Source organism: Cinclus cinclus, chromosome 37 (genome assembly GCF_963662255.1).
Source record: "Cinclus cinclus chromosome 37, bCinCin1.1, whole genome shotgun sequence".
NCBI lineage: Eukaryota > Metazoa > Chordata > Aves > Passeriformes > Cinclidae > Cinclus > Cinclus cinclus.
In genome coordinates, this window is record NC_085082.1 from 986,679 (window position 1) to 1,011,946 (window position 25,268).

General features: G+C 56.2%; 1 protein-coding gene across 1 annotated transcript in view; it reads left to right on the forward strand.

Moving 5' to 3' along the window:
- The first annotated feature begins 624 nt into the window (after window positions 1-624).
- Window positions 625-25,268, forward strand: part of BICRA (BRD4 interacting chromatin remodeling complex associated protein) — a 25,125-nt gene continuing 481 nt past the window's right edge. Inside the window, exons 1-14 of the mRNA XM_062512455.1 lie at window positions 625-660; window positions 4,900-4,945; window positions 6,154-6,196; window positions 6,654-6,719; window positions 7,803-9,554; window positions 15,157-15,399; window positions 16,417-16,485; window positions 17,126-17,232; window positions 17,697-18,198; window positions 18,701-18,759; window positions 20,094-20,242; window positions 21,113-21,207; window positions 23,095-23,197; window positions 24,616-25,268. The exon at window positions 24,616-25,268 is cut by the window's right edge and continues 481 nt beyond it. Of these exons, the coding sequence (XP_062368439.1) occupies window positions 4,905-4,945; window positions 6,154-6,196; window positions 6,654-6,719; window positions 7,803-9,554; window positions 15,157-15,399; window positions 16,417-16,485; window positions 17,126-17,232; window positions 17,697-18,198; window positions 18,701-18,759; window positions 20,094-20,242; window positions 21,113-21,207; window positions 23,095-23,197; window positions 24,616-25,268 (3,882 nt within the window). The 5' untranslated portion in view covers window positions 625-660; window positions 4,900-4,904. The remainder of the gene's footprint in view (window positions 661-4,899; window positions 4,946-6,153; window positions 6,197-6,653; window positions 6,720-7,802; window positions 9,555-15,156; window positions 15,400-16,416; window positions 16,486-17,125; window positions 17,233-17,696; window positions 18,199-18,700; window positions 18,760-20,093; window positions 20,243-21,112; window positions 21,208-23,094; window positions 23,198-24,615) is intronic.

Sequence of the window (25,268 nt, forward strand, 5' to 3'; positions counted from 1 at the left end):
GGATTGAGGGTGTGGCTTATGCAAATGAGGTAAGCGCTACGTGGCTGTTGATAGGCCAGGTGTGGGGGTGCGGTTTATGCTAATTAACGACGCGTGGAGGCGCGGCGTATGTAAATTAGGGGTACCGATTGTAGCTGGTTTGAGATGGGGCGGGGTTTACGCAAATAGGCAGATGCCGTGTGTGTTTTATGCTAATTTGAAGGGTTCTGGGAGGGGTTTATGCTAATTTACAGTTACGAGGGCGTGGCCATGCTAATTTACAGCGATGGCGTGGGCTGTGTTACCGCACGGTGTTGTGGGCGTGGCCTACGCTAATGAGCGGCGCCCCGGGGGGGGCTTGGCTGTTGAGGCGCCAGCGCGGGGGCGTGTCTATTCTAATGCCTGTCCGGGGGCGCGGTTTATGCTAATGAATTCCTCTCCGCGCTTTTCTGGGGGGGCCGCGGGGCCGTGGGGGGGTCCCGTTAAACCCCCCGCTACCCTCCCGTCCCCGCCACGTCCCCCCCGGGCCCCGCTGTGTCCCCGGCGGAGCGCGGCGGAGAGGCGGCCGCGATCAGGCAGCGCCGCGAACCCCTAAGCGGCGGGGCCCGGCGGGGTCCTGGCGGCGGCGCCCGTGCGGGGGCGCCTGGGAGACCCCGCGCCGGGCGCCGCTCAGGCCTCACGGTGAGTCCGCCACAAAAAAGCGGCGAATCGGCCCCAAATCGCGGCCCTGTCGCGACAGCGGCGGCGACAGCGCGGCCGCGCGCCCCCCCCCGCCGCCGGGAACCCCCCCCCGGCCCCGCCGCGCCCCCCCCCGCCGCCGGGAACCCCCCCCCGGCCCCGCCGCGGCCCCTCCCCCCCCGCTCCGAGCGGCCCCGAACGGGCCCAAAACTGAGGGGGGCGGGCGGGGGGTGGGGGGGGGGGGGGCGCGGGGTGGGGCCTTCGGCCTCGGCCGCCTCCTCCTCCTCCTCCCCGTGCTGCCGCCGCGGTTCTTCCTCATCTTCCTCCTCTGCCTCTTCCTCATCTTCCTCCTCTGCCTCTTCCTCATCTTCCTCCTCCTCCCGCTCTTCCTTCTCCTCCCGCTGTTGCCGCGGCTCTTCCTCCCCTGCCTCATCTTCCTCTTCCTTCTCCTCCTCCTCCTCCTCCTCTTCCTCCCGCTCTTCTTCAGGGCTCAGTCCCGGAGCTGGCCCCGGGCTGGTTCTTTGCCTTCATCTTCCTCTTCCTCTTCCTCCTCCTCTTCCTCAGGAGCTGCTTTGGGGATGTCCCAGCTCTGGCTCTCTGTGTGTGTGTGGCCTTCCTCCTCCTCTTCCTCCTCCTTTTCTTCATCTTCCTCCTTCTCTTTTCATCTTCCTCTTCGTTTCCTTTTCCTCTTCATCCTCGCTTTTCTCTTCTTCCTCTCCTTCCTCTTCCCTCTCATCCTCAGGGATTGAGCTCTGGAGCTGCTCCCGGGCTGTCCCCCCCTTTCTCTTCTTCCTCCTTTTCCTGCTCTTCCTCTTCTTCTCTCTTCCTCCTCTTCTTCCTCCTGCTTTTCCTCTCCCTCCTCTTCCTCCGCTTCTTCCTCCCCTTCCCCGTCCCCTCCCCCTCCGGCCGGGTCAGGTTTGGGATTTCGGGGTTCCCCTCTCCCCTCCCATCCCCCATCCCTTTCCCAGGGCTCCTCCTCCTCACCCATTCCCAAAATTGCCCCAAACGCCCGGAATTGCCCCCAGAACGGTTCCGTGTCCGAATAAACTCCGGTCGTGTGTCCCGATCTCTCCCGTGTTCATTCCGCACTCCCGGGGCCCTTCCCGCAGCCCGGGGCCTTTTGGGGATTTTTGGGAATTTTTTGAGGGGGGCTTTTTTTGGGAATTCCGAGGGTTTTTTTGCTCCGGAGGGAAACTGAGGCACGGCGGGGGGGGGGGGGGGCGGCGGGGGGGGGAGGGAGGGACTGGTTGGATTTGGGGTCTGGGATTGAGTCCTGGAGTATCCTCGGAATAAGAGCTGGGGAGGGGAGGCTGGGCCTGGAGTATCCCCAGAGTATTCCCAGAGTATTCCTGGAGTATCCCCAGAGTATTCCCGTGGTATCCCTGGAGTATCCCCAGAGTATTCCTGTGGTGTTCCTGGAGTATCCCCAGAGTATTCCTGTGGTATCCCTGGAGTATCCCCAGAGTATTCCTGTGGTGTCCCTGGAGTATCCCCAGAGTATTCCCGTGGTATTCCTGGAGTATCCCCAGAGTATTCCCGTGGTATTCCTGGAGTATCCCCAGAGTATTCCCGTGGTATTCCTGGAGTATCCCCAGAGTATTCCCGTGGTACCCCTGGAGTATCCCCAGAGTATTCCCGTGGTATTCCTGGAGTATCCCCAGAGTATTCCCGTGGTACCCCTGGAGTATCCCCAGAGTATTCCTGTGGTGTTCCTGGAGTATCCCCGGAGCACGGGGTTGGAGAGTGGAGTCTGTGCTGTGTGTAACCCCTGAGTAGGAGTTTGGGGCTGGAATTCCAGCCAGGAGTATCCCTGGAGTATCCGTGGGGTATCCCTGGAGTATCCCCAGAGTATCCCTGGAGTATCCGTGGGGTACCCCTGGAGTATCCCCAGAGTATCCCTGGAGTATCCATGGGGTATCCCCCGAGTAAATCCCATTCCCTACTCTTCCCTTACTCCAATCCTGGCTATTCCAGGACAGCTTCCCACAGCTCTGGGAATTAAACTGGGATTGGGGAGTTCTGAACTGGGAATGGGGAATCCCAGACTGGGAGTGGGGAATCCCAGACTGGGAATGGGGAATCCCAGACTGGGAATGGGAATTCCGAACTGGGATTGGTGAATTCTGAACTGGGAATGGAGAATTCTGAACTGGGATTGGTGAATTCCAAACTGGGAATGGAGCATTCTGGACTGGGATCGGTGAATTCCGAACTGGGAATGCAGAATTCCAAACTGGGAATGGGAATTCTGGACTGGGATTGTTGAATTCTAAACTGGAAATGGGAATTCTGGACTGGGATTGGTGAATTCTAAACTGGGAATGGAGAATTCCGAACTGGGATTGATGAATTCTGAACTGGGAATGGAGAATTCCGAACTGGGATTGATGAATTCTGAACTGGGAATGGAGAATTCCGAACTGGGATTGATGAATTCTGAACTGGGAATGGAGAATTCCGAACTGGGATTGGTGAATTCTAAACTGGGATTGGGGAATTCCGAACTGGGAATTGTTTTTCCGAACCGGGCCCAGGAATTTCTTTCCCCTTCCGTCGAAATCCCGTGGGAACCTCTGGGACCCGCCCGGCTGTGCTCATTGGCTGTTGGCTGCCGATAATCAATGATCGCCAATCACCGATCGATAATCAATACCCGATAATCGATAGCCGGTCGTCGGTGATCGATAATCAATAACCGATCACCGCCGGGGCTCCGTGGGTCGATCGGCGATGCCTGCGGCCCCGGCAGCTGTCGATCGCTGATCGATCAGGTATTGATCACCTATCGATCAGCCCAGCAGCGAATCCCCGATCAGGAGCCGATCAATTAACAGCTCGTTAATTAACGCCCGGTTCACTCGCTCCGTTCCATCGTGGGTCGGTAACCGATCAATAATCCCTCAGTGATCCGCGTGGTCGCGCGCGCGCTGGATCGATTAATTACGCGTTGGTTGATTACGAGGCGTTCGATTAGCGATTATCGACGGCATTAATTGGGCGCTCGATTAACGGCTGCGCTTGCCGGTTAATGAGCCGCGTTATTAATCGATTGCCGGCGGCGTCGGCTGCGTCGGCGCGTGGGATATCGGCGATTGATCAGCTCAGCCGGCGATGAGCGGATCGGCGACGTTCGGCGTCGATCGGTCGGACCCCGTTAATTGACGGGTTCGGTTTCGGGCTGACGGATTTAATTGATTCAATCGCTCGTTGGATCCCGCGGTTCCTCGGTTGAACGTCCGTTAATTGCAGGGCGATTGGTGGAGCCGTTGATTGATCGGGTGTTGATTGGATTGATCCCATATCGGAATATCAATACCTGGAAGCGGGGGATGGGCCGGAACGCCCGGGAAAAAAAAAAAAAAAAACACGGAACTTTGGGATCCTTTGGCTGCTTTTCCGCGGGAATTCCGCCCCAGATCCCGATTTCATTCCGGGAATTCTTCCCCGGGGGCTGGAATCCCTGGAGTTCTTGGGGAATTCCCGAGTTTTCCTGGGGAATTCCCGAGTTTTCCTGGGGAATTCCTGAGTTTTCCTGGGGAATTCCCGAGTTTTCCTGGGGAATTCCCGAGTTTTCCTGGGGAATTCCCGAGTTTTCCCCAGGATTTGGGCTCTGGGATTTCCCCAGGAATTTTGGGAATTTGGGGAGGAATTCCTGGGAAAAGCGGGATGGAATACTCGGAATCCGCCCGGGTTCTTGTTTTTTTTTTTTTTTTTTTTTTTTTTTTTAAAAAAAAAAAATCTCGGGAATTTCGGCTGTTCTGCCCAAATTTGGGGCTTTGGGCTCCAGGATCCAGGAGGCAATTTGGGATAAATCCCGAAATTCCCTCAGGATTTTTTTTTGGGGGGATCAATCCGTTCCTTGAGGAATTTTTTTTTTTTTTTTTTTTTTTTTTTTTTTGGATAAATCCATCCCTTGAGGCTTTTTTTTTTTTTTTTTTTTTTTTTTTTTTGGGAATCCATTCCCTGAGGAATTTAGGGATCAATTCTTTCCTTACTGTAGAATTCCTGGAGGAAAATTTCCCTGGATAAATCCCGTGAGGAATTCCCGGGATCGATTCCTGGAGGAATCCCTTCCCCGCCCCCTTCCCCTTTCCCGCTTTTCCCTCCCAAAACCACGACAAAAACGAGGATTTTGGGGCCCATTCCCGGGGTGGGGGTGGGGGGAAAAGTGGGAAAAGGGCCTGGAGTGCCGGGATTTTTCCAGGATTTTCCATGGAAAAGTGACGCTGTGTCTCGTTGCAGGTGACATGGATGATGAGGACGGGCGGTGCCTGTTAGATGTCATCTGGTGAGTCTGCAATTCCCAAATTTCCCAGCTGGAAAAGTGGGAATTACCCTGGAAACGACCCCCCCCCCCCCCCCCCCAAAAAATGGGAAGGAATTATCCCGGAAACGGCCCCCGAAAAAAAAAAAATGGGAATTATCCCGGAAACAGCCCCCGAAAAAAAAAAAATGGGAATTATCCCGGAAACGGCCCCAAAAGAGGGTGGGAATTGTTCTGGGAATGTTGGGAAGCACAGGAAAAAAAAAAATAATGGAATTGTGGTGGGAGAGACCCTGGAAAAGATGGGAATTTTTGGGGAGCGCTTCCCCTCCCCCCCCCCCCCAAAAAAAAAAAAAAAAAAAAAAAAAAAAGGCTGTAATTTTCCAAGAAAGGTGGGAATTGGTTTGGGAATGTGGGAAATGTCCCCAAAAAGATGGAAAAAGGTCTTGGGAAAAGTGGAAAATGTCCCCAAAAAAAAGGCTGGAATTGTCCCAAAAATGCCTGGAAAAGTCCTGGAAGGGCTGGGAGTTCCCTGGAAAGGTGGAAAATGTCCCCAGGGCAGCTCTGAGCCCTCCAGAATTCCAGAATTCCCGGGATTTGCAGCGCTGGAATTCCCAGAATTCTCGGAATTCCTGGGATTGGCAGTGCCGGAATTCCCGGAATTCCAGAATTCCCAGGATTGGCAGTGCTGGTATTCCCGGAATTCCCAGGATTGGCAGTGCTGCAATTCCCAGAATTCCTGGGATTGGCAGTGCTGGTATTCCCGGAATTCCCAGGATTGGCAGTGCTGCAATTCCCAGAATTCCCGGGATTGGCCGTGCTGGAAATCCCAGAATTCTGGGATTCCCGGGATCGGCAGCGCTGGAATTCCCGGAATTCCCGGGATTGGCAGTGCTGGAATTCCCAGAATTCCAGGGATTTGCAGCGCTGGAATTCCCAGAATTCCAGAATTCCCGGGATTGGCAGTGCTGGAATTCCCAGAATTCCCGGGATTTGCAGCGCTGGAATTCCCAGAATTCCAGAATTCCCGGGATTGGCAGTGCTGGAATTCCCGGAATTCCAGAATTCCTGGGATTGGCAGTGCTGGAATTCCCGGAATTCCCAGGATCGGCAGCGCTGGAAATCCCAGAATTCCGGGATTCCCGGGATCGGCAGCGCTGGAATTCCCAGAATTCCCAGAATTCCGGAATTCCCGGGATTCCCTCCCTGATGCTCCTGTCCCTTCTCCGCAGCGATCCGCAGGCCCTGAACGATTTCCTCCATGGATCCGAGAAGGTGAGCGAGCCCTGACCCCCAAATTCCCATTTTTCCATGGAATTCCCCTTTTCCATCACCCCCACCTCTCTCCATCCGCAGCCCCCGCCCGGAATTTTTCCGGGATTTTTATTTTTTCCCCCCCGCCTCATCCAGGTGGGAATTCGGGGCCGTTCCCACCCAAACTCTCACCCCTCACCCCCACATCCTTCTTTTTATTTCCTTTTTCATTTTATTTTTCCCTTTTTCTTTCCCTATTTATTCCCCCTTTTTTTCCACTTTTTTCCCCATTTTTCTCCCATTTTCTCCCATTTTTTCCCACTTTCCCCCGTTTTATTCCCTTTCCCCCCCCCATATTTCCCCATTTTTTCCCATTCCCCCCCCCATATTTCCCCCCGTTATTTCCCATTTTCCCCCATTTTTTCCCCCTTTTCCCCAACCCCAGAATTCCCGGTAATCCCGGTGTTTCCGGTTCCAGATTGACAGTGACGATCTCCTGGACAATTCCGGCGATGCCGCCAGTGCCTTTTTCGAGGGTGCTGGGGTACGTAGCCCCCTCCACCCCCCACCCACCAAATTTTACCCAATTTTTGGCCTTTCCCAGCCTGGAATTCCGGCCCTTTTCCCAGGGCTGGACGAAGAGGAAAAACTTCCCAGGAAAATCCCGTGGTTTTTGGGTGGAAAATTCCTTTTTTTAGACCTCTCAGATTTTGTTGGGTCCCTTTGAGCTCCATTGGGTTCTGTTGGGTTCCGTTGGGTCCTGTTGGGTTCTGTTGGGTCCCATTGATCTCTGTTGGGTCCCTTTGAGCTCCATTGGGCTCTGTTGGGTTCTGTTGGGTTCCATTGGGCTCCATTGAACTCTGTTGAGTTCCTTTGAGCTCCATTGGGTCCTGTGGGGCTCTGTTGGGTCCCATTGAACTCTGTTGGGTCCCTTTGAGCTCCATTGGGCTCTGTTGGGTTCTGTTGGGTCCCATTGATCTCTGTTGAGTTCCTTTGAGCTCCATTGGGTCCCTTTGAGCTCCATTGGGTCCTGTTGGGCTCTGTTGGGTCCCATTGATCTCTGTTGAGTTCCTTTGAGCTCCTTTGGTTTCTGTGGGGTTCCGTTGGGTCCTGTTTGGTTCCATTGGGTCCCTTTGAACTCTGTTGGGTCCCTTTGAGCTCCATTGGGCTCTGTTGGGTTCTGTTGGGTCCCTTTGAGCTCCATTGGGTCCTGTGGGGCTCTGTTGGGTCCCATTGATCTCTGTTGAGTTCCTTTGAGCTCCATTGGGTTCTGTTGGGTTCCATTGGGCTCCATTGAACTCTGTTGAGTTCCTTTGAGCTCCATTGGGTCCCTTTGAGCTCCATTGGGTCCTGTTGGGCTCTGTTGGGTCCCATTGATCTCTGTTGAGTTCCTTTGAGCTCCATTGGGTTCTGTTGGGTTCCATTGGGTCCTGTTTGGTTCCATTGGGTCCCTTTGAACTCTGTTGGGTCCCTTTGAGCTCCATTGGGCTCTGTTGGGTTCCGTTGGGTCCTGTTGAGCTCCGTTGGGATCCGTTGAGTTCCATTGGGTTCCCCAAACCCCTCCAACCCCCCACCCCCCCATCCCTCACCCCCATCTGACCCATTCCCCATTTCCCCATTCCCTCAGCTCCACGGGCAGGAAACCACGGGCGGCAACCCGCTGAGCGCCGAACCGAGCCAACCGCCGGCCAGCGTGGACCTGGACTTCCTGGAGGATGACATCCTGGGCTCGCCGGGCCCGGGCGCCGGCGCGGGCGCCGAGCAACCGTGCGACATCCTCCAGCAAAGCCTGCAGGAGGCCAACATCACCGAGCAGACGTTGGAGGCCGAGGCCGAGCTGGACCTGGGCTCCTTCCAGCTGCCGGCGCTGCAGCCGGTGGTGCAGGCGGCCGACGGCACGCCCCAAATCTTCTCCGGCGGCGCCGACCTCTTGGGCTTGCAACCTCCGGCCGTGCTGGCCCCGCAGGCTTTGGTGCAACCGCCGGACGTGGTCAACAAAGCCATCAGCGTCCAGCCCTTCCTGCAGCAGGTGGGCTTGGGCAACGTCACCATCCAACCCTTGCCAAACTTGCCCGGTTTGCCCAACGGTAGCCCCGGCGGCGCGTTGGGGTTGGGACCCATCCAGGTGGTCGGTCAACAGGTGATGGCCATCAACCAACCGGCCGCGCCGCAGCTTCTGGCCAAACCGGCGCCGGTGGCGGCCGTGGGCGGGTACATCGCCCAGCCCGAGGCGGCCGCGGCGCAGGGCGCGGGGCTGGTGATCCAGAAGAGCCTCCCCGCCGTGGCCACCACCACGCTGAACGGCAGCTCGGTGTTCGGCGGGGTCTCGGCGGCGTCGGCGCAGCCGCTCACCGTCACCTCGGGGCTGGGCGGTTCTTTGGTGCCGGCGCCCAACGTCATCATCCACCGCACGCCCACGCCCATCCAGCCCAAACCCGCCGGCGTGCTGCAGCAGAAGCTTTACCAGATCACGCCGAAACCCTTCGCTCCCGGCGGCGCGCTGGCGCTGCCCGGCGAGGCTCCGGCTAAAGCTCAACAAAACTTGACTTTCATGGCCGGCAAAGCCGCGCCCAACGTGGTGCTCCAGAGCTTCCCCCCCAACGTCTTCAAGCCGCCGCCGCCGCAGCCGCCGGCGTTGGGCAAGTCCATGAGCGTGCACGTGCTCAACCAGGGCGGATCCATCGTCATCCCGGCGCAGCCCTTCCAAGGCCAAAACCAATTCCTGCTGCCGGGACAGCTCGCCGGCGCCTCGGCCGTGCCTCTCCCCCAGCCTCTCTCGGCGCTGCCGGCCAACGTCGGCGGCCAGCTGCTGCCGGGAGCCGGCCAAACTCACATCATCGCCGGCCAAGGCGCCGGCGCGCAGCTGCTGGCCAACCCCGCGCTGCCGGCGCAGCTGCTCAACCAAAACCTGGCCGGACAGCTCAACCTGGGCCCGGTGCTGGCGTCGCCGGGCGCGGCGGGCACGGCTCACATCCTGTCGGCCGCTCCCATCCAGCTGCAGCCGGGCCAGGTGGCGCCGCCGGCGCTGTTCCAAATGCCGGTGTCTCTCGCCGGGCCGTTGCCCAGCCCCGGTTCGGCGACGGCGCCGGCGCCCACGGTGATCCAAGGCGTGACTCTGGCCAGCCCGGTGGCCATGCTCAACGCCGGGGATGGTTTGGGAGCCGCCGTCAGCATCCAGGCGGCCGCGGGCAGTCCCGGCGCCGGGGGCGGCTCCGGCGCCGAGCCCGGTTCCGGCGGCGCCGCGCAGGCGACGCCGGCGCCGTTGGGGGCCGGGAGCGCCCAGCCCAGCCCCGGCATGGCCGCGAGTCCGGAGAAAATCCTGCTGGGAACGGCGGCGCCGGTGCTGGGCCAGGAAACCGTGCCCATGTTCCTGCAGCAGGTGAGGGGAGAAATGGGAATTGGGGGGAAAAATGGGAATTGGGGGGAAAATGGGAATTGGGGAAAGGTGGGAATTGGGGGGAAAATGGGAATTGGGGAAAGGTGAGAATTGGGGAAAAGTGGGAATTGGGGGGAAAATGGGAATTGGGGAAAATGGGAATTGGGGAAAGGTGGGAATTGGGGAAAAGTGGGAATTGGGGGGAAAATGGGAATTGGGGAAAATGGGAATTGGGGAAAGGTGAGAATTGGGGAAAAGTGGGAATTGGGGGGAAAATGGGAATTGGGGAAAATGGGAATTGGGGAAAAGTGGGAATTGGGGGGAAAATGGGAATTGGGGAAAGGTGAGAATTGGGGAAAAGTGGGAATTGGGGAAAATGGGAATTGGGGAAAATGGGAATTGGGGGGAAAATGGGAATTGGGGAAAATGGGAATTGGGGAAAATGGGAATTGGGGTTATTATTGGGGATTGGGGGTTATTGGGATTTGGGGGTTCCTGGGATTTAGATTTTACTGGAACTTGGCGCTTCCTGGCATTACTGGGATTTGGGGAGTGCCGGGATTTGGGGACTGCTGGGGTTTCAGGGTTCCTGGGATTGCTGCTGGCGTTGGGAATTCTCAGGATTTGGGGTTTCCCAGGATTTGGGAATTCCCGGTTCCCCCCCCTCCCCCCAGGAATGGCGCCGTCCCCCCAGATTTTGGGATTTCCCGATGGATTTTGGGGAGGTTTGGGAGGGGAGGGGAGGGGGTTGGGCGGTGCCGGGGTTTCCCGGGGCATTCCCAGAATGATTTTGGGTTTTCCCAGGATGATCCCAAATCCACGTCCAGCCCTGGGCTCCCAGTTTCCCTTCCCGGCAAAAATCCCAAATTTCGGGGTGGGGTTTCGGTGGGAATGGGGGAAAACGATCTGGGAGTAGAAATCCGGGATCCAGGGATGGAAAATTGGGATCCAGGGATGGAAAATTGGGATCCAGGGATGGAAAACCGGGATCCAGGGATGGAAAATTGGGATCCAGGGATGGAAAATTGGGATCCAGCAGTGAAAATCTCTTATCTGGGAGTGGAAATCAGAGATCCAGGTGCAGAAATGTGGGATCCAGCAGTGGAAATGTGGGATCCAGCAGTGGAAATCTGGGATTTGGGAGGGGAAATGTGGGATCCAGCAGTGGAAATGTGGGATCCAGCAGTGGAAATCTGGGATCCAGCAGTGGAAATGTGGGATCCAGCAGTGGAAATCTGGGATCCGGGAGTGGAAATCTGGGATCCAGCAGTGGAAATGTGGGATCCAGCAGTGGAAATCTGGGATCCAGCAGTGGAAATCTGGGATTTGGGAGTGGAAATGTGGGATCCAGCAGTGGAAATCTGGGATCCAGCAGTGGAAATCTGGGATTTGGGAGGGGAAATGTGGGATCCAGCAGTGGAAATCTGGGATCCAGCAGTGGAAATGTGGGATCCAGCAGTGGAAATCTGGGATTTGGGAGTGGAAATGTGGGATCCAGCAGTGGAAATCTGGGATCCAGCAGTGGAAATCTGGGATCCAGCAGTGGAAATGTGGGATCCAGCAGTGGAAATCTGGGATCCAGCAGTGGAAATGTGGGATCCAGCAATGGAAATCTGGGATCCAGCAGTGGAAATCTGGGATCCAGCAGTGGAAATCTGGGATCCAGCAGTAGAAATCTGGGATCCAGCAGTAGAAATCTGGGATCCAGCAGTGGAAATCTGGGATTTGGGAGTGGAACTCTGGGATCCAGCAGTGGAAATCTGGGATCCAGCAGTGGAAATCTGGGATCCAGCAGTGGAAATGTGGGATCCAGCAGTGGAAATCTGGGATCCAGCAGTGGAAATCTGGGATCCAGCAGTGGAAATCTGGGATTTGGGAGTGGAAATGTGGGATCCAGCAGTGGAAATCTGGGATCCAGCAGTGGAAATCTGGGATTTGGGAGTGGAAATGTGGGATCCAGCAGTGGAAATCTGGGATCCAGCAGTGGAAATCTGGGATCCAGCAGTGGAAATGTGGGATCCAGCAGTGGAAATCTGGGATCCAGCAGTGGAAATGTGGGATCCAGCAGTGGAAATCTGGGATTTGGGAGTGGAAATGTGGGATCCAGCAGTGGAAATCTGGGATCCAGCAGTGGAAATCTGGGATCCAGCAGTGGAAATCTGGGATCCAGCAGTGGAAATGTGGGATCCAGCAGTGGAAATGTGGGATCCAGCAGTGGAAATCTGGGATTTGGGAGTGGAAATGTGGGATCCAGCAGTGGAAATCTGGGATCCAGCAGTGGAAATCTGGGATCCAGCAGTGGAAATGTGGGATCCAGCAGTGGAAATCTGGGATCCAGCAGTGGAAATGTGGGATCCAGCAATGGAAATCTGGGATCCAGCAATGGAAATCTGGGATCCAGCAGTGGAAATCTGGGATCCAGCAGTGGAAATGTGGGATCCAGCAATGGAAATCTGGGATCCAGCAATGGAAATCTGGGATCCAGCAGTGGAAATCTGGGATCCAGCAGTGGAAATGTGGGATCCAGCAGTAGAGATCTGGGATCCAGCAGTGGAAATGTGGGATCCAGCAGTGGAAATCTGGGATTTGGGAGTGGAAATCTGGGATCCAGCAGTGGAAATCTGGGATCCAGCAGTGGAAATCTGGGATTTGGAAGCAGATCCCGGCGTCTCCCAGCCCTGATCCCTCCCCAGATCCCTCCTGGATCCGATTTTCCCGCTGGATCCTTCCCGAGGGACCCAACCCCAGATCTCCCGGAATTCCTCCCCCAATCCGGGCCTTTCCCAGCCCCCGTTGTTTATTTGTGCTTCAGTTCTGTTTGATTTGGGGTTTTTGCCCCAAATCCCCGATTCCTGCCCCATTTCCTGCTCGCTTGGCTCTCACTAACCCCGGCCGCCGCCGCCGCCGCCGCACCCCCAAAATCCCTGGAATTCGCCCCAAATCCTCGCCAGGGCCCTTCCCAGCTCCGGGAATTCGGGAACGGGGGAGGGAAGGTCGGATCCGACCGATTTCGTTCCTGGAACGGGATGGGGAAAAAAAAAAAAAAAAAAAAAAAGGGGGAATTTTTTTTTTTTTTGGGGGGGGGGAGGAGGGAGAGAAGAATGGGATTGGATTTTTTTTTTTTTTTTTTTTTTTTTCCCGGTGGGAATTTCAGCTCGGAGCCGCTTTGGGAATCTCCCAAATTCCCAGGGATGGATTTTTCCCTTCAGCGCTGCCCAGAATTTTCCCAAAATATAATTGGGGTGTGCTGGGAATCCTCAGGGTGGATTTTCCCGGGATTTTTCCAGGAGGGGTTCGGGACATTCCTGAGTGTTTTTCCTGGGATATTCCAGGGGAGGAAAATCCACCCCTGGATTCCCAATTTTCCCTTCTCCATCCTCCCCCGGGAGGATCGAGGCTGGGATCAGGATTTTGGGATCGGGATTTTGGATTTTGGGATCAGTATTTTGGATTTTGGGATCAGTATTTTGGATTTTGAAATCAGGATTTTGGAATTTGGGATCAGGATTTTGGGATCTGGATTCTGGATTTCAAAATCGGCATTTTGGATTTTGGGATCAGGATTTTGGATTTTGGGATCAGGATTTTGGATTTCGAAATCAGGATTTTGGAATTGGGATTTTGGGCTCAGGAATGATTTTGGGCTCAGGAATTATTTTTTTTTTTGTGTTTAGGATTTTTTTTTTTTGGGGGGGGGGGGGGGGGGGATGTGTGGGGGGTGGGGGCAGGTTCCAGGTGCTTTTCCCAAGCTTTTTTCCTGCCCTGGGAATTCCCTCCCCTCCCTCCCTGCCCCGCACTAACCGAGCTCTTTCCTCTCCTTCTGTTGCAGCCGAAGCTCCCGGGAACGTCCCCCGGGGACCCCCCGGCCCAGATCCCATCCCAGATCCCATCCCAGATCCCGGCCCAGATCCCATCCCAGATCCCGTCCCAGATCCCGTCCCAGATCCCATCCCAGATCCCGTCCCAGATCCCATCCCAGATCCCGGCCCAGATCCCGGCCCAGATCCCGGCCCAGATCCCGTCCCAGATCCCATCCCAGATCCCGTCCCAGATCCCGTCCCAGATCCCATCCCAGATCCCATCCCAGATCCCGTCCCAGATCCCATCCCAGATCCCATCCCAGATCCCATCCCAGATCCCATCCCAGATCCCGTCCCAGATCCCGGCCCGGCCTCCCTCGCAGCCCCAGCCTCTGTCCCGGCCTCCGTCCCGGCCCCATTCCCGCCCCCCATCCCAGCCCCGGCCTCCCTCGGAGCCGCCGCGCCCGGACCCAGCCCCGGCGCTTTTCGGGGTCCCCTCGGCGCCGTTCCCGGAGCCCCCCGAGCATTCCCAGTCCCCGCATTCCCAATCCCAGCACTTCCCTCTGCTCAAGGCCTCGGGCCCCGCGCTGCTTCCCCCGGAGCATTCCCGGAGCTTCCCGCTGATCCCGGCACCTTTCCAGCCCCTGCCCGGCCCCGCGGCCCCGCCCAAGGCCGGCCCCGAGCGCTTCCAGCAGGTAAATCCCAAAAATCCCAAAGATCCCAAAGAGCATCCCAAAAATCCCAAAGAGCATCCCAAACATCCCAAAGAGCATCCCAAAAATCCCAAAGAGCATCCCAAAAATCCCAGCCCCGAACGCTTCCAGCAGGTAAATCCCAAAAACCCCAAAGATCCCAAAGAGCATCCCAAAAATCCCAAAGAGCATCCCAAAAATCCCAAAGAGCATCCCAAAAATCCCAGCCCCGAACGCTTCCAGCAGGTAAATCCCAAAAACCCCAAAGATCCCAAAGAGCATCCCAAAGATCCCAAAGGGCATCCCAAACATCCCAAAGAGCATCCCAAAAATCCCAAACATCCCAGCCCCGAGCGCTTCCAGCAGGTAAATCCCAAAAATCCCAGGGGGAATCCCAGGAAATCCCAAATATCCGGGGAAAAAAAAAAAAAAAAAAAATCCTGGGAAATCCCAAATTCCCTGGGGGGAATTACCAGGAAATCCCAAATATTCCAGGAATTCCCAAATGCCCCAGGGGAAATCCCAGGAAATCCCAAAATTCTGAGCCAGGCCGGTTCCAGCAGGGAAATCCCGATGGAATTCCGGGAATTCCGGGGCTGGGCAGGTGAATCCTGGCAGGAATTCCCGTGGATCCCGGAATTCCAGGGGCGTTCAGGTGGAATTTCCCCGTTCCCAGATCCCGGGCCCTGCTCAGATCCCGAGGGACTGAAGGTGTTGGATCCCTCTGGGTTTGGGATTTGGGGCATTCAGGATTTGGGATTTGGGGGATTCAGGATTTGGGATTTGGGGGATTCAGGATTTGGGATTTGGGGGATTCAGGGGTTGGTTCCCTCTGGATTTGGGATTTCAGGGATTGAGGTGTTGGATCCTGCTGGATTTGGGATTTTGAGGACTCAGGTTTTTGGGGGTTCCCAGAGTGGGATCCCTCTGGATTTGGGGGTTTTTGGGTGTTCCCAGCTGTTCCTGACGGGATTTTTTGGTTTGTTGGGGTTTTTTTTGGGGTTTTTTTGGGAATTTCCCATCCGTTCCTGACGGGATTTCTTGGTTTATTGTTTTTTTGTTCTTTTGGGAATTTCCCATCCGCTCCTGACGGGATTTTTTGGGATTTTCCAGGTGCCCCAGGGGCTGCTCCTGCAGCCGAAGCCGCCCCCGTCCAGCCCGGCCCCGTTCCCGGCTCCGGCCGCTCCCGTCCTGGTTCCGGCGGCTCCGGGAGCGCCGGGCCCGGCCCTCGGAGGCGGCGCCGGGAGCGCGGCGGCCTCAGGTGGGTCCGACCTGCCCAGAGCCCCGAACGCCCCCGATCCTGAGAGCCCAACGCCCCAAACCCCAGCATCCCCCAGTTCCCGTTCCCAGTTCCCAGTTCCCAGTTCCCATTCCCAGTTCCCAGTTCCCATTCCCAGTTCCCATTCCCAGTTCCCAGTTCCCATTCCCAGTTCCCATTCCCATTCCCAGTTCCCATTCCCAGTTCCCAGTTCCCATTCCCCGTTCCCAGTTCCCATTCCCAGTTCCCATTCCCAGTTCCCATTCCCAGTTCCCAGTTCCCATTCCCAGTTCCCATTCCCAGTTCCCAGTTCCCATTCCCAGTTCCCATTCCCAGTTCCCATTCCCAGTTCCCATTCCCCGTTCCCAGTTCCCATTCCCAGTTCCCATTCCCAGTTCCCATTCCCCGTTCCCAGTTCCCATTCCCAGTTCCCATTCCCAGTTCCCATTCCCCGTTCCCAGTTCCCATTCCCATTCCCAGTTCCCATTCCCGGTTCCCAGTTCCCATTCCCCGTTCCCAGTTCCCATTCCCAGTTCCCATTCCCAGTTCCCAGTTCCCATTCCCCGTTCCCAGTTCCCATTCCCAGTTCCCATTCCCAGTTCCCATTCCCCGTTCCCAGTTCCCATTCCCAGTTCCCATTCCCAGTTCCCATTCCCCGTTCCCAGTTCCCATTCCCATTCCCAGTTCCCATTCCCGGTTCCCAGTTCCCATTCCCCGTTCCCAGTTCCCATTCCCAGTTCCCATTCCCAGTTCCCATTCCCCGTTCCCAGTTCCCATTCCCAGTTCCCATTCCCAGTTCCCATTCCCAGTTCCCATTCCCAGTTCCCATTCCCCGTTCCCAGTTCCCATTCCCCGTTCCCAGTTCCCATTCCCATTCCCAGTTCCCATTCCCGGTTCCCAGTTCCCATTCCCCGTTCCCAGTTCCCATTCCCAGTTCCCATTCCCAGTTCCCATTCCCATTCCCAGTTCCCATTCCCAGTTCCCATTCCCAGTTCCCATTCCCAGTTCCCATTCCCAGTTCCCATTCCCATTCCCAGTTCCCATTCCCAGTTCCCATTCCCAGTTCCCAGTTCCCATTCCCAGTTCCCATTCCCAGTTCCCATTCCCATTCCCAGTTCCCATTCCCAGTTCCCATTCCCAGTTCCCATTCCCAGTTCCCATTCCCAGTTCCCATTCCCAGTTCCCATTCCCATTCCCAGTTCCCATTCCCAGTTCCCATTCCCAGTTCCCATTCCCATTCCCAGTTCCCATTCCCAGTTCCCATTCCCAGTTCCCATTCCCATTCCCAGTTCCCATTCCCAGTTTCCTGTCCCCACAGGTGCTGTTCCCAGTTCCCATTCCCATTCCCAGTTCCCATTCCCATTCCCAGTTCCCATTCCCATTCCCAGTTCCCATTCCCAGTTCCCATTCCCAGTTCCCATTCCCATTCCCAGTTCCCATTCCCAGTTCCCGTTCCCATTCCCAGTTCCCATTCCCAGTTCCCATTCCCAGTTTCCTGTCCCCACAGGTGCTGTTCCCAGTTCCCAGTTCCCATTCCCATTCCCAGTTCCCATTCCCAGTTCCCATTCCCAGTTTCCTGTCCCCACAGGTGCTGTTCCCGGTTCCCAGTTCCCATTCCCAGTTCCCATTCCCATTCCCAGTTCCCATTCCCAGTTTCCTGTCCCCACAGGTGCTGTTCCCAGTTCCCATTCCCAGTTCCCATTCCCATTCCCAGTTCCCATTCCCAGTTCCCATTCCCAGTTTCCTGTCCCCACAGGTGCTGTTCCCAGTTCCCAGTTCCCATTCCCATTCCCAGTTCCCATTCCCAGTTTCCTGTCCCCACAGGTGCTGTTCCCTCCCCGGCCGACTCGAAGCCGTTCTCCAGCGCCGCCGTTCCCGTTCCCGTTCCCGGGAAATCGGGGGCTCCCCTCCCCCCCCAGCAGCCAGGCCAGGTGAGCGCCCTTCCCCCACATTTCCCAATTTATTTTATTTTATTTTATTTTATTTTATTTTATTTTATTTTAGTACTTGGATTTACCCCCTGGATTTATCCCTGGATTTATTCCCTGGATTTATCCCTGGGATCTATCCCTGGATTTATTCCCTGGATTTATCCCTGGATTTATCCCTGGAGTTATTCCCTGGATTTATCTCCTGGGATCTATCCCTGGATTTATCCCCTGGATTTATCCCCTGGATTTATCCCCTGGATTTATCCCCTGGATTTATCCCTGGATTTATTCCCTGGATTTAATCCCTGGATTTATCCCTGGATTTATCCCCTGGATTTATCCCTGGATTTATCCCCTGGGATTTATCCCTGGATTTATCTCCTGGGATTTATCCCTGGGTTTATCCCTGGATTTATCCCTGGGATTTCCCCTTTCTATTCCTCATTTCTTCCTTCTTTTTCCAGGTTTTCCCACGTTAATTCCATTTTTTGTACCCCCTTTAATTCCTGTTTTTCCTCCTTTCGTTCCTGTTCTTTCCCCCTTTCATTCCATTTTTCCCACTTTAATTCCCCTTTTCCCCCTTTAATTCCACTCTTCCCTCACTTTTCCCCACTTTTCCCTGTTAAATTTCACAGTTTTCCTGCTCTTCCCAATTTTCCCAATTCTCCCACTTTTTATTTCCTGTTTCTTTCAATTTTATTTCCCCTTTCTTTCATTTTTATTTCCCAGTTTTTCATTTTTATTTCCCAGTTTTCTCCCTGTTTTTTTCACCTTTGGGGTGTCCCCGTCCTGTCCCCCCCCCCCGCCCCCCCCCCCCACCTTTCCCAGCCCTGGGAATTTCCTGGGTTTTCCCAATATTTTTTCCCAATTTTTTTCCCAATTTTTTCCCGTTTTTTTCCGCAGGCGAAGCCGGGTGGGATCAAGGCCCCCCCCCAGACCTCGGGGGGTGGGAAGGCCCCGCCCATGGTGAGTCCCAAAATCTTGGGAATTCACCCCAAAATCCCGGGAATTCACCCCAAAATCCTGGGAATTCACCCCAAAATCCTGGGAATTGAATTGACCCCAAAATCCCAGGAATTCACCCCAAAATCCTGGGAATTCACCCCAAAATCCCGGGAATTGACCCCAAAATCCTGGGAATTCACCCCAAAATCCCGAGGATTTAATTGACCCCAAAATCCCAGGAATTGTCCCCAAAATCCCGGGAATTCACCCCAGAATCTCAGGAATTGAATTGACCCCAAAATCCTGGGAATTCACCCCAAAATCCCGAGGATTTAATTGACCCCAAAATCCCAGGAATTCACCCCAACCCCAAAATCCCAGGAATTGAATTGACCCCAAAATCTCAGCAATTGTCCCCAAAATCCAGAGAATTCACCCCAAAACTCTGGGGATCCGTCCCAAAATCCCGGGAATTTCCCCAAAATCCCAGGAACTGACCCCAAATCCCGGGATGTCTCCGCAGCTGGAGCCGAAGCTGGCGCTGAAGAAGCCCCCGGTGCTGCAGCCCAGTAAGGAGGCCTGGTAAGGAACTGGGAGCACTGGGAGCACTGGGAATTCCCGCTGGGATGGGGAATCCTCTCCCCGGAATTCCTGATCCCCCAAATCCTGGAATTCCTGCCCAGCCCCAAAATCCCAGAATTCCTCCCCCGTCCCAAATTCTGGAATTCCTCCTCCCCGATCCCAAAATAACAGAACTCCCAATCCCAAAATCCTGGAAGTCCCCGTCCCAAAATCCCGGGGTTCCCAATCCCAAAAGCCCAGGGTTCCTCTCCGATCCCAAAACCCCAGAATTCCTGTCCCCAAATCCCCAATTCCCTTCCCCCGATCCCAAATCCCGATTTCCCATTTCCCTGATCCCAATTCCCCAATTCCCGCGTCCCCAAATCCCAAACCCCAATTCCCCAAACCCTAAACCCCCAATTCCCCAATTCCCCAAACCCCAATCCCCCAATCCCAAACCCCCAAACCCCAAATCCCCAAACCCCCAATTCCCCAATTCCCAAATCCCCAAACCCCAAACCCCCAATTCCCAAACCCCAAACCCCAAACCCCCAATTCCCCAATTCCCAAATCCCCAAACCCCAAACCCCCAATTCCCAAACCCCAAACCCCCAATTCCCAAACCCCAAACCCCAAACCCCCAATTCCCAAACCCCAAACCCCAATTCCCAAACCCCAATCCCCCAGTTCCCAATTCCCAAACTCCAATTCCCAATTCCCAAACCCCAAACCCCCAATTCCCTAACCCCAATTCCCAAACCCCAAACCCCAAACCCCAATTCCCAAACCCCAATTCCCAATTCCCAAACCCCAATTCCTGCGTCCCCAAATCCCCAATTCCCCAAACCCCAATTCCCAAACCCCAAACCCCAATTCCCAAACCTCAATTCCCAAACCCCAAACCCCAAACCCCCAATTCCCAAACCCCAAACCCCAATTCCCAAACCCCAAACCCCAAACCCCAATTCCCAAACCCCAAACCCCAAACCCCAAACCCCAATTCCCAAACCCCAAACCCCAATTCCCAAACCCCAAACCCCAATTCCCCAAACCCCAAACCCCAATTCCCAGACCCCAAACCCCAATTCCCAAACCCCAAACCCCAATTCCCCAAACCCCAAACCCCAAACCCCAATTCCCAAACCCCAAACCCCAAACCCCAATTCCCAGACCCCAAACCCCAATTCCCAAACCCCAAACCCCAATTCCCAATTCCCAATTCCCAATTCCCAAACCCCAATTCCCAAACCCCAAACCCCAATTCCCAAACCCCAATTCCCAGACCCCAAACCCCAATTCCCAATTCCCAAACCCCAATTCCCAATTCCCAAACCCCAATTCCCGCGTCCCCGCAGTCTCCTGGAGCAGCTGCACAAGCACCAGGGCTCCGTCCTGCACCCCGAGTTCCGGACCCCGTTCCGCTCCGTGGGGGACGCCCTGCGGCGCCTGCTGCCCTACCACGTGTACCAGGGGGTGCTGCCGGGGGACCCCGAGTGCCGGAGGGGTGAGACTGACACCGGGAACGTCACCGGGAGCGTCACCGGGAACGTCACCGGGAATGTCGGGATATGGGGATATGGGGTATGGGGTGTGCGGGGTATCTGCGGGTTGTGGTGTGTGTGGGGCGAGCCCTGCCCTTCCGCCAGGGGGTGCTGCCGGGGGAGCCCGAGCGCCGGAGGGGTGAGAGAGCGCCGGGATACCGGGAACGTCACCGGGAACGTCACCGGGGACGTCACCGGGATGTGGGGATGTGGGGGTGTGGGGTACCGGGAACGTCACCGGGAACATCACTGGGATGTGGGGATGTGGGGATGTGGGGTACTGGGAACGTCACCGGGAACATCACCGGGATGTGGGGATGTGGGGATGTGGGGTACTGGGAACATCACCGGGAACGTCACCGGGAACGTCACCGGGGACGTCGGGAATGTCACCGGGATGTGGGGATGTGGGGGTGTGGGGTACCGGGAACGTCACCGGGAACGTCACCGGGGACGTCACCGGGATATGGGGATGTGGGGATGTGGGGTACTGGGAACGTCACCGGGAACGTCACCGGGAACGTCGGGAATGTCACCAGGATGTGGGGATGTGGGGTACCGGGAACGTCACCGGGAACGTCACCGGGATGTGGGGATGTGGGGATATCGGGAATGTTGGAATAATGGGTCCCTTTCCCTCTCCTTCCTTCTCTCCCTCCCGCTCCTCTCTCGTTTCCTTCTGCGCCTCCGTCCTCTCCTTCATCCGCCCTTCCTCCTCCTCCTCCTCCTCCTCTTCCAACCCCGTTCCTGTTCCTCGTTCCTGTCCGTGTTCCTGTCCCGTTCCCCATTCCCATTCCCATTCCCATTCCCATTCCCGTCGTTCCCATTCCCAGTGGACGAGGAGTTCGAGGCGGTGTCGGAGCAGCTCCTGCGCCGCACCCGGGCCATGCTCAACAAATACCGACTGCTGCTGCTGGAGGAGTCCCGGGTGAGATCCCAAATCCTGAAAATCCCCGATCCCAAATCCCAAATCCCTGTCCCGCAGCGCTCCAGCCCCTCGGCAGAGATGGTGATGATCCCAAATCCCCGATCCCTGATCCCAAATCCCAAATCCCAAATCCCTGTCCCGCAGCGCTCCAGCCCCTCGGCAGAGATGGTGATGATCCCAAATCCCCGATCCCTGATCCCAAATCCCAAATCCCTGTCCCGCAGCGCTCCAGCCCCTCGGCAGAGATGGTGATGATCCCAAATCCCAGATCCCTGATCCCAAATCCCAAATCCCTGTCCCGCAGCGCTCCAGCCCCTCGGCAGAGATGGTGATGATCCCAAATCCCCGATCCCTGATCCCAAATCCCAAATCCCAAATCCCTGTCCCGCAGCGCTCCAGCCCCTCGGCAGAGATGGTGATGATCCCAAATCCCCGATCCCTGATCCCAAATCCCAAATCCCTGTCCCGCAGCGCTCCAGCCCCTCGGCAGAGATGGTGATGATCCCAAATCCCAGATCCCTGATCCCAAATCCCAAATCCCTGTCCCGCAGCGCTCCAGCCCCTCGGCAGAGATGGTGATGATCCCAAATCCCCGATCCCTGATCCCAAATCCCAAATCCCAAATCCCTGTCCCGCAGCGCTCCAGCCCCTCGGCAGAGATGGTGATGATCCCAAATCCCAGATCCCTGATCCCAAATCCCAAATCCCAAATCCCTGTCCCGCAGCGCTCCAGCCCCTCGGCAGAGATGGTGATGATCCCAAATCCCCGATCCCTGATCCCAAATCCCAAATCCCTGTCCCGCAGCGCTCCAGCCCCTCGGCAGAGATGGTGATGATCCCAAATCCCAGATCCCTGATCCCAAATCCCAAATCCCTGTCCCGCAGCGCTCCAGCCCCTCGGCAGAGATGGTGATGATCCCAAATCCCCGATCCCTGATCCCAAATCCCAAATCCCAAATCCCTGTCCCGCAGCGCTCCAGCCCCTCGGCAGAGATGGTGATGATCCCAAATCCCCGATCCCTGATCCCAAATCCCAAATCCCTGTCCCGCAGCGCTCCAGCCCCTCGGCAGAGATGGTGATGATCCCAAATCCCAGATCCCTGATCCCAAATCCCAAATCCCTGTCCCGCAGCGCTCCAGCCCCTCGGCAGAGATGGTGATGATCCCAAATCCCCGATCCCTGATCCCAAATCCCAAATCCCAAATCCCTGTCCCGCAGCGCTCCAGCCCCTCGGCAGAGATGGTGATGATCCCAAATCCCCGATCCCTGATCCCAAATCCCAAATCCCTGTCCCGCAGCGCTCCAGCCCCTCGGCAGAGATGGTGATGATCCCAAATCCCCAATCCCTGATCCCAAATCCCAAATCCCAAATCCCTGTCCCGCAGCGCTCCAGCCCCTCGGCAGAGATGGTGATGATCCCAAATCCCAGATCCCTGATCCCAAATCCCAAATCCCTGTCCCGCAGCGCTCCAGCCCCTCGGCAGAGATGGTGATGATCCCAAATCCCCAATCCCTGATCCCAAATCCCAAATCCCAAATCCCTGTCCCGCAGCGCTCCAGCCCCTCGGCAGAGATGGTGATGATCCCAAATCCCAGATCCCTGATCCCAAATCCCAAATCCCAAATCCCTGTCCCGCAGCGCTCCAGCCCCTCGGCAGAGATGGTGATGATCCCAAATCCCCGATCCCTGATCCCAAATCCCAAATCCCTGTCCCGCAGCGCTCCAGCCCCTCGGCAGAGATGGTGATGATCCCAAATCCCAGATCCCTGATCCCAAATCCCAAATCCCTGTCCCGCAGCGCTCCAGCCCCTCGGCAGAGATGGTGATGATCCCAAATCCCCAATCCCTGATCCCAAATCCCAAATCCCAAATCCCTGTCCCGCAGCGCTCCAGCCCCTCGGCAGAGATGGTGATGATCGACCGGATCTTCATCCAGGAGGAGAAGACGGCGCTGGCGCTCGACCGGCAGCTGGCACGGGACCGGCCCGGTGAGGATCCGGGGATCTGGGATTGGGATCTGGGAATCTGGGAATGGGATCTGGGAATGGGATGTGGGAATCTGGGAATGGGATCTGGGATTGGGATCTGGGAATCTGGGAATGGGATCTGGGAATGGGATGTGGGAGAGGCCCGGTGAGGATCCGGGGATCTGGGGTTGGGATCTGGGAATCTGGGAATGGGATCCCCATGGGAATGGGATCTGGGGATCTGGGATCTGGGAATCTGGGAATGGGATCTGGGAATCTGGGAATGGGATCCACATGGGAATGGGATCTGGGGATCTGGGATCTGGGAATCTGGGGATGGGATCCCCATGGGAATGAGGTCTGGGACCGGCCTGGTGAGGATCCGGGGATCTGGGATTGGGATATGGGAATGGGATCTGGGAATGGGATGTGGGAGAGGCCTGGTGAGGATCCGGGGATCTGGGGATGGGATCTGGGAGTCTGGGAATGGGATCTGGGAATGGGATCTGGGAATCTGGGAATGGGATCCCCATGGGAATGAAGTCTGGGACCGGCCCGATGAGGATCCGGGGATCTGGGATTGGGATCTGGGAATCTGGGAATGGGATCTGGGAATCCCGTGGGAATAGGGGGTGGGAATCCCAATGGGAACAGGGTGAGATGGGATTCTGGGAATGGAATTCCTGGGGCTTGGAATCTGCCAAAGGCCCATCAAAAAATCAGGGGTCAATTAAAGGTCAATCAAAGGTTTATTAAGGGTCAATTAAACGTTTATTAAGGGTCAATCAAAGGTCAATCAAAAGTTTATTAGGGGTCAATTAAAGGTCAATCAAAGGTCAATCAGGGGTCAATTAAAGGTCAATCAAAGGATTATTAGGGGTCAATTAAAGGTCAATCAAAGGTTTATTGGGGTCAATTAAAGGTCAATCAAAGGTCAGTCAGGGGTCAATTAAAGGTCAATCAAAGGAATATTAGTGGTCAATTAAAGGTCAATCAAAGGTTTATTAGGGGTCAATTAAAAGTCAATCAAAGGATTATTAGGGATCAATTAAAGGTCAATCAAAGGATTATTAGGGGTCAATTAAGGGTCAATCAAAGGTTTATTAGGGATCAATTAAAGGTCAATCAAAGGTTTATTGGGGTCAATTAAGGGTCAATCAAAGGTTTATTAGGGATCAATTAAAGGTCAATCAAAGGTCAATCAGGGGTCAATTAAAGGTCAATCAAAGGTCAATCAGGGGTCAATTAAAGGTCAATCAAAGGTCAATCAGGGCCCAGCCGAGGGTCTCTGCCGGGTCCCGGTGCAGCCTCTGGGTCCGTGGGGTCCCGAGGGGTGAATTCCCTGGGAAAAGGCAAATTTTGGGTGTGGAAAAAGGGAAATTCTGGTCATGGCTGTGCAAACGAGCTCTAATTAACGACCCCACGACTTTCTCTTGCAGACGAATACGTCTCCTCTTCCTCATCCTCCTCCTCCTCATCCTCCTGCTCCACCTCCTCCTCCCGCTCCCACCCCCTCCCCCCTTCCTCCTCCTCCTCCTCCTCCTCCTCCCTGCCCCTCCCCCAACCCTCCCCCGCCCCTCCCCCTCCCGCCCCTCCCCCTCCCGCCCCCCCCAAATTGCTCATCAAGCACGGGGGGGGCTCCCCGAGCGTCACCTGGCTGGGGGAGGGGCGCGACCCCCCCCGGGACCCCCCTCGGGAACTTCGGGGGGATCCCCCAAACCCCCGGGGCGGGGATTCCCGGGGGGATTCCCGGGGGGATTCCCGGGGGGATGAGGACGCTCTCCCGTCCCGGTCCCGGAGCCGCCCCCCGATGAAGACGTACGAGGCTCGGAGCCGCATCGGCCTCAAGCTGAAGATCAAGCAGGAGGCCGGGCTGAGCAAAGTGATCCACAACACCGCGCTGGATCCGCCGGGAATCCCGCCGGGAATCCCGCCGGCAACGGCGCAGCTCAACGGTTCCTTGGAGAAAAAACCTCCCCCCGCGTCGTCGTCGTCGTCGTCGTCGTCGTCGTCGTCGTCTCTTCCTCCCGCCGCTCCGTGCCGGCTGCCGCTGAGGAAGAGTTACCGGGAGAGCCCCGAGCGGCGGGAGCCG